At 48.6% G+C, this 7,179-nt stretch overlaps 1 protein-coding gene across 1 annotated transcript in view; it reads left to right on the top strand.

The window, feature by feature from the left end:
- MARCHF4 (membrane associated ring-CH-type finger 4) overlaps nucleotides 1–6,103 on the top strand; it is a 109,151-nt gene extending 103,048 nt beyond the window's left edge. Inside the window, exon 4 of the mRNA XM_007535664.3 lies at nucleotides 4,324–6,103. Coding sequence (XP_007535726.1) covers nucleotides 4,324–4,691 — 368 coding nt within the window. The 3' untranslated portion in view covers nucleotides 4,692–6,103. The remainder of the gene's footprint in view (nucleotides 1–4,323) is intronic.
- The last annotated feature ends 1,076 nt before the right edge of the window (nucleotides 6,104–7,179 follow it).

Below are 7,179 nucleotides of genomic sequence, written 5' to 3' on the forward strand. Positions count from 1 at the left end.
TGGTCTTCAGCTCCTCAAAGTGGCTGGAACTTCAGAACCATGAGGAGGCTGTCTTCCTCAATGAACCCTTGAGTCTGGCTGCACAAGCGCCATTGAAGGAGGAAAGTGTAGCAATGGATGGCGGTCCTGACTCTGAGAATCACAACGTGGTGGAGGCTCAAGAGGCTTTTGGGTGTTCCAGCCAGTCTCTGCTTGATATGGAGGCGGCTGGAGTGACTCAGGGCTCTTTGCTCCTGTGAGTCAGCTTTTTCCTTCAGGGGCCAGGCTCCCCCTCCAGCCCCTAGGTTATAGCTGCTATGCATGCCATCAGGCCTCACATCCCCACACCCCATCATCTCTTTCCCCATCACAGTCTCAACCTCCCCGACCACTCCCTAGATATGTTCAGTCCTTAGCTGGCACCATCTTCCCAGGTTTCCTCCAGCCCCAAGGGTCCATCCTTGGCATCCCTTTTCCTGAGTGTTCCTTTCATCTTCCTATGATCGCACATTGCTGTCTCCCAAGAACGCTGCTTCTCGCACTGTGACTGTTTTTGCTCCCACCTACTGCATCATCTGAGGTGTGGAACTGAGCTCTATGTCCCCCTTGCTCCTCGGCCCCCTGCCAAACCTCTCTCCTTTTGCCCCTCAGATGCCCCAGCCCCTTCGAAGGAGCCTGTCTTCACTGAGTACCACCACCTCCATCTCTTCTGGATGCTGTTGTCTGCTGGCCACCTACTCTCTCCTCAGATTCTTTGTTGAATCTGTTTTGCATATCCCCTCCTACTCTTCCCACGCCAGTGTCTCTGTGGGTCTCAGCAGAGGTGATGCCATTCCTTAGGAGAACATTTGGAAATGTGTGAGAATTTCTAGTGGTTTTCCAATGTGTTTGTGCCCTGGTATTTATAATGAAATTTATCTTGTCTTCTTATAAATGATCACCCTTTGTTTCTCATTATGTTATCAGTTAGAGTGTTATTTTAATTGTTTAAAGAAACCATTTGCAGGGCTGAGGAGAGAGTATAATGGCTATACCAAAAGCTTTCTTGCCCAAGACTCTGAGGTTCCAGGTTCAATCCCCAGCACCACCATAAACCATATCTGAACAGTGATCTGGTCTTTCTCTCTTTATCTCTCTCCCACTAAAATAAAATAAATAAAATGTCAATTAAAAAAAAAGAAAAGAAACCTTTTGCACTGTGTGTGTGTGGGGGGGAGCTTCTAAAAGCATACAGTATTATAAGCCAATATTAATTCAATAGATAGTAAATAAAGGAACCACCGAGGCTTATGTTACTATATGAATTTCATTTAAAGATAACAGAGAGGATACTAAAATATATCTGCTATAAAGAAATACAGCAAAACTGGCCTGATTGCATTAAGGATGACTGATGCAGATAATGTCTACATCTGATTCTTCATTACTCTGGTGGCCTTTAGTTCCAACCTTCTCAGTTCTACCCAAGTAGTCACATGCTAGATTTCATCAAGAACCACACCAAATCACGCACTCAAAAATACAGGTTTGCTTCCTGGGCAGATGACCTCACCAATGTGGCCTGGAACCTCACCTCTCCAGAGCCCTACCCCAGTAAGGAAAGATAGAAAAAGCCTAGGGGTATGGATCGATCGACCTGTCAACGCCCATGTTCAGTGGAGAAGCAGTTACAGAAGCCAGGCCTTCCACCTTCTGCACCCCCAAAATAACTTTGGGATGTGAGGGTGATCTGGCTGCAACATCTGCCACCCCATGGATCACCAGGGTTGATTTGGCTGATCTGGCTGGCTAGGCAGGTGTTCCCTTCCTTCCTCACCGCTCCACGTGCATCCCTCCTGAAGCTGAACGCTCGGTTGAAGATGATGGCCCTCCCTGAACAGAGATGGACCGGTCTTCAGTAGAGGGTATAGCTGTGCTCCCCTGCTAGAACCTCCAAACAAGCTCTCAAAAAGAACTTTGGCCCATACTCCAGAGAGGTAAAGGGCTGAGAAGTAAGACCATAGGGCTCTGTTCCCTCATTCCACCAGCACTCAAAACATTTGTCACCATGAATCTTGTTTTTATACCATCACTGAAAGGGAAGTGAGTCTAGAAAACACCAGAGAGAGCCAGGCATGGCTTCTCTTATCTGAGAGAGAAGAGGAGAAAAAAAGAAAGGACACTCGGAAGTAATAATAAAGATGGGTCTTACTAGAAAGGAAGTGAAGGCAGGACTGTAGGGAAAAGAAGCAAAAAAAAAACCCATATGATAGATAGATAGATAGATACAGACAAATAGTAATAGATAAAAAGTCAACCCATTGCCTGCAAACTTGTGAGAACTACTGCAGTTTCCAGTGGAGGGAATGAGGACACGGAACTCTGGTGTTGGAACATTATGAAATCATAGCCCTATGATCTTGTAAATTTGTAAATAAAGATTAAATCACTAATGAATTATATGAGCTTGAATACCCTTTTTCCTGATCGTCACCCCTATCTTTGTCGTCACCGACTTCACCAACTCTTGCATTTGGTGGAGACCTTTGGCACTGGCCCTAGCACTTTGTTTTCTTTTTCTGTATTTTCTGTCCCACTGCACCTACCTCTCTCCCAGGAGGCCTCCCATTTCACTAGCACTGGGCTATCTGTACAGAATTGACCACTGGGACTTCAGGCATCATTCGGTAGGTTTGGGAATGATCATGGGCTTCTTTCCTTTGCCTTGAAAACCACCCAAGTCATGCAGCATCTGCTAGGTACTGGCCATCATGGCTACATCATAGACGGAAGGGGAGATGTTGTGTTGTCTATATTGTGCTCCAACTAACCACATTTGGATCTTGTCAAGCCAGGAATCGGGTTGGAATAGAAGCAGGCAAAGACCTTACTTGTAGGTGCTCAACTATTTCTCCAGCATGGGATAGCAACCTTCTGCTGTGGGAGGACTGGCCCTGGGTTCAAGAGGGAGACTTAAAGGCCAGTTCCTCTCCCTGGGGTTGTTGGTTCAGGGATATCGTTTAGGAGGAATCATAAAAGACTATGGATTGAGGGGGTGCGGTGGTAGCGCAGAGGATTAAGTACACATGGCATGAATTGCACAGACTAGTGTAGAGAACCCGGTTCCAGCCCCCACCTGCAGGGGAGTCGCTTCACGGGTGGTGAAGCAGGTCTACAGGTGTCTATCTTTCTCTCCCCTTCTTTGTCTTCCCCTCCTCTCTCCATTTCTCTCTGTCCTATCCAACAACAACAATAACTACAACAACAATAAAAAACAACAGAAATAAATAAATATTTTTTAAAAAGACTGGATGGGGGTGTAAACCTTATTTCAAAGAAGTGTGCTGGAAAGGGTGCAGAAACAGATTTTTAATTTTTATTAGTGATTTAACAATGATTAATAAGACTTTAAGATGATAGGGGTACAATTCCACATAGTTCCCACCAACAGAGTTCCATGTCTCCTCCCCTCCATTGGAAACTTCCCTCTTCTTTATCCCTCTGGGAATATGGACAAAAAAATGTCATGGGGTATAGAAGATGGAAGGTCTGGCTTCTGTAATTGCTTCTCCACTGGACATGGGTGTTGGCAGTTTGATCCATAGCCCTCAGCCTGTTCCTATCTTTCCCTAGTGGGGTAGAGCTCTGGGGAGGTGAGACTTCTGGACACATTAATCAGGTCGTTAAAGTGCAGAACAGCTTTTGCACAAATGCTTAAGGGCCATGGAAAGTGTGGCCTCTCCCTGAGTTCTCTTGTCTAATTTATTCCCTGCCTTAGTTCCACCTGGAGTCGACTTTTTATTGACCCAATAAAATTACCTGTCTTCTCTATTGACTTCTGTTTTCCAGGTGTGGCTACCTTAAATCCCCTCCTGTAGTGAATGGCACTTCCTGGTGCACTCTCAAAACTCTTCCCTTCTCATAGGAGAAGCAGAACTCTGGCACGTAGGATGCCAGGGATCAAACTCTAGATCTCATGCTGCCAAATTCAGTATCCTAATCATGTGCCACCTCCCAGGATCTCAAAGCCAGGGCATTCTGACATCAGCCGCTGAGCTTCTCACTACACAGCCCAGCACAGGCCCCTCCTGCCCCCTTGTGGGAAAACAACCAAAAAAAAAAAAAAAAGCCAGCCAGGTGGAACTCAGTTCAGGGCCTCTTTGCCTTGCTCTTCCCTTAATACTTGCATTTCTGAGTTCAAACATCTAAGAATGGTTACCAGGCAGTTCAGAGCTAAAAGGCAGTCTGAAAAGGACAAATCAAACTGATATACACCCCACCATACTCATTGATCAGCAAAGGGAGACAGTGACTTGCTTGTTCTCTGACTTAGCCTTTGCTTTCCTCCTCTCCCCGCTGCTTCAGGCCTCATCATCCATGAGGGACCCTCCGTGTATCGCATCTTCAAACGGTGGCAGGCTGTCAACCAGCAGTGGAAAGTGTTGAACTATGACAAGGCAAAAGACTTGGAGGATCAAAAGTCAGGAGGCAGGACCAATCCCCGGACCTCCTCATCCGCCCAGGCCAATGTCCCTTCCTCAGAAGAGGAGGCTGTGGGCACCCCTGCCCTGGAGGAAGGCCCCACGCGGGCAGCCAGCCACCCCTCAGACCCTCTGCCCGATCACCACTGTGCTTACACCATCCTGCACATCTTGAGTCACCTAAGACCTCACGAGCAGCGTAGTCCACAGGGCAGCAGCCGGGAGCTCGTCATGAGGGTCACCACGGTGTGAGAGGAGCAACCAGAAGGAAGGCTGTGAGCACAAGAAGGGAGGCTGGGCCAAGAAGGGTCCAGGTCTGGTAGGATGCCTGTCTGGGGAGCAGGCATGGGGAGGCAGCATGGCATGGTTGGAGCCAGAGCAGAAGGCAGGCTGATAATGGTAGGCCTGGGGAGGGTGTCCAGGATGGGATTCCCAATGGCTGGTGTGGGTGAGGCTGGTGCGTGAACATCTGGTGATTCCCAAGCAGTCAGTGCCATTTCCCAGTGATGAGAGTGAGGAAGACCAATACAAGGTCAATGAGGAAGTGCCACAGGGATGGAGCCCAACAAAACAAAATGGTGACTGCACCCAGATGTACCCATAACAGAACACCTGGGAGAAGTAAGTGGAAGCTGGGAAGGGTGATGAGTGCGTCCAGGGGTGGGAGTGTCTGTGTGTGTACCTGTGTTGGGGAGAAAAAATGTAAATGGTGCCATTAAGAGTAGCACTTGGGGCCTGCCTTGTGTGAGCCTGGGGTTTGTTGATTCTTCCTTCCTGGGTCACAGGCATTCCAGGGGCCATGCATGCAGGAGGGAGAGGGTAGGTAGGGGATGGCAGGGAGGACACACAGTTTTTGCAACCCCTGAGCTGAGCTCCCCTAGCTGGTACCAATGGCTTCAGGGGCTCTGGGGTAGAGGGTTCATAAGGGATAGGGTGTGAGCAAATGAGGGAGAGTGATTTCTGCTCCTTTCAAACCTTCCAAATGGGAATGCACAGTGGTGGCCTCTGAGAGAGCTTAGGTTTGGAGGTGGATGTCTTGTGCCCTTGTTATTTTATTTGATGGTGATTAGGCTCAGAGACGTTTACAGGACACACACACACACATGAAAAGTACAGGTTTCTCGTGGGCATCTCAAGCAAAGGCCTGCTTCTGTCAAAGCATCCGGGACTGACTTTCCCAACTACCCCATCCTACCTAAGGCGGTCACAATGCCCAGTGCCATGACTCCTGAGCCCCCACAGCAGGGCCCTCCCACCCAGGGTCCCCCTAGAAGAGCTGCCACAGTGTATGGGAAGGGGATTTGGATGGATGTACCCCCCCACAGTGTGGAGTGGAGACCAAGGAAGTATTCCTGCTTGGGACCCTCCCACAAGGGTAGTGGACTTAACCCCTCAGTACTCCATGCTCCCCTGCCCCTCCTGCACAGCTCAGTGCACTCAGAGACCTAGTAGCCTGCTTTCTGGCTTCTGGGACCCTGCCAGGGAAGGCCACTGGCTGGCCATTGCAGAGCTTCCTGTTGTCACTGCACAGTGCTGTGTTATCATGGGTATCAAAGGGACACTGTCAAGTACTTTTTTTAAACTAGTTTTTAGGGTTTTTTAAAACTCTCTGTTGTTTGTATTATTCTCTGAAAAGCTTGAAAATAAAATTTCTTTCCCTACCACTAGTGTTCTTTTCTGTACTTGATTCCCCCCTCTCTGTGTCCTGTTCTCCCTCTGTGGTTTAATCCTGCCCCTAACCCCACCTTCACCCCCTGTCTGCTCCTGTCCAAGCATCTCCTCCACATTTATCCTTTGAGGGTGCAAGGGAGGGCAGGACTGGGGCAGTGTCTGTGAATTCTGTGGGAGTGGTGAATGTGTGTCCATGCCTGTGTCTGTGGGTGTGTATCTGCATGTATGTGTGTTTGGTATGTGGTGTATGTCTATTTGTGAGTGTATATATGGTGTGTATGCCTGTGTGTGAGTGTGTGTGTGGGTGTGTGTGGTTTATGTGTCTGTGCATGTGTATATATAGTGTGTATCTGTGGGCATGTGTGTTGCATGTGAATGCATGTGTGTCTCTGTATGTTTGTGTCGTGTGTGACTATATGCCTATATGTGTGTTTGTATGTCTGTGTGTATATGTGGCTGGTGTGTCTGTGTGTGGGCATATGTGGTATGTATCTGTATGTGGTATGTCTGTGTGTGATTATGTGTCTGTGCCTCTGTGTGTGTGGTGTGTGTGTGTGTGACTTTGACGTATGAGTGTGTTGTGTATGAATGTGCAGAGTGTGTGTGGAGGGGCAGCCACCTGTATGGAGCACTAGTATTCTTGGCCCCTTCTTGACTTCCCGGCAGATGAATTCTTCAAGCTCTAGTGCGAAACAACTCCCCGACTCTCCCCAGGTTTCTGCCTGAAAATGGAGAAGCAGCGACCTTCAGTGCTGGCAGGACATCTGGAGAACTCCCATCAGGTCTTGTCGCAAAGGCTGAAAGAACCAGAGAGAGAGCTGTGAGGACCTCATTCCAAATATCAGAAAACAGCTCCCAGCCCAGGCTCTGCAGAAGGCTTGGAGTGTCACAAGGCAGTGGGCAAGACCCTACTTTCACTGTGACCTGGCATCCTTCCCTGAGGCTGGTCAGCAGTCAGGCAGTGCCAGTAGTGGGGTGGGTACACGTGCAGGCTTGTAGGGAAGGTAAAGTCTCTTAGGCCAGGAAAGACATTCTAGGCAGCCTGAGACGTGGCTCAACAGGCAGAGTG

Source organism: Erinaceus europaeus, chromosome 7 (assembly GCF_950295315.1).
Source record: "Erinaceus europaeus chromosome 7, mEriEur2.1, whole genome shotgun sequence".
In the NCBI taxonomy this organism is placed as follows: Eukaryota; Metazoa; Chordata; class Mammalia; order Eulipotyphla; family Erinaceidae; genus Erinaceus; species Erinaceus europaeus.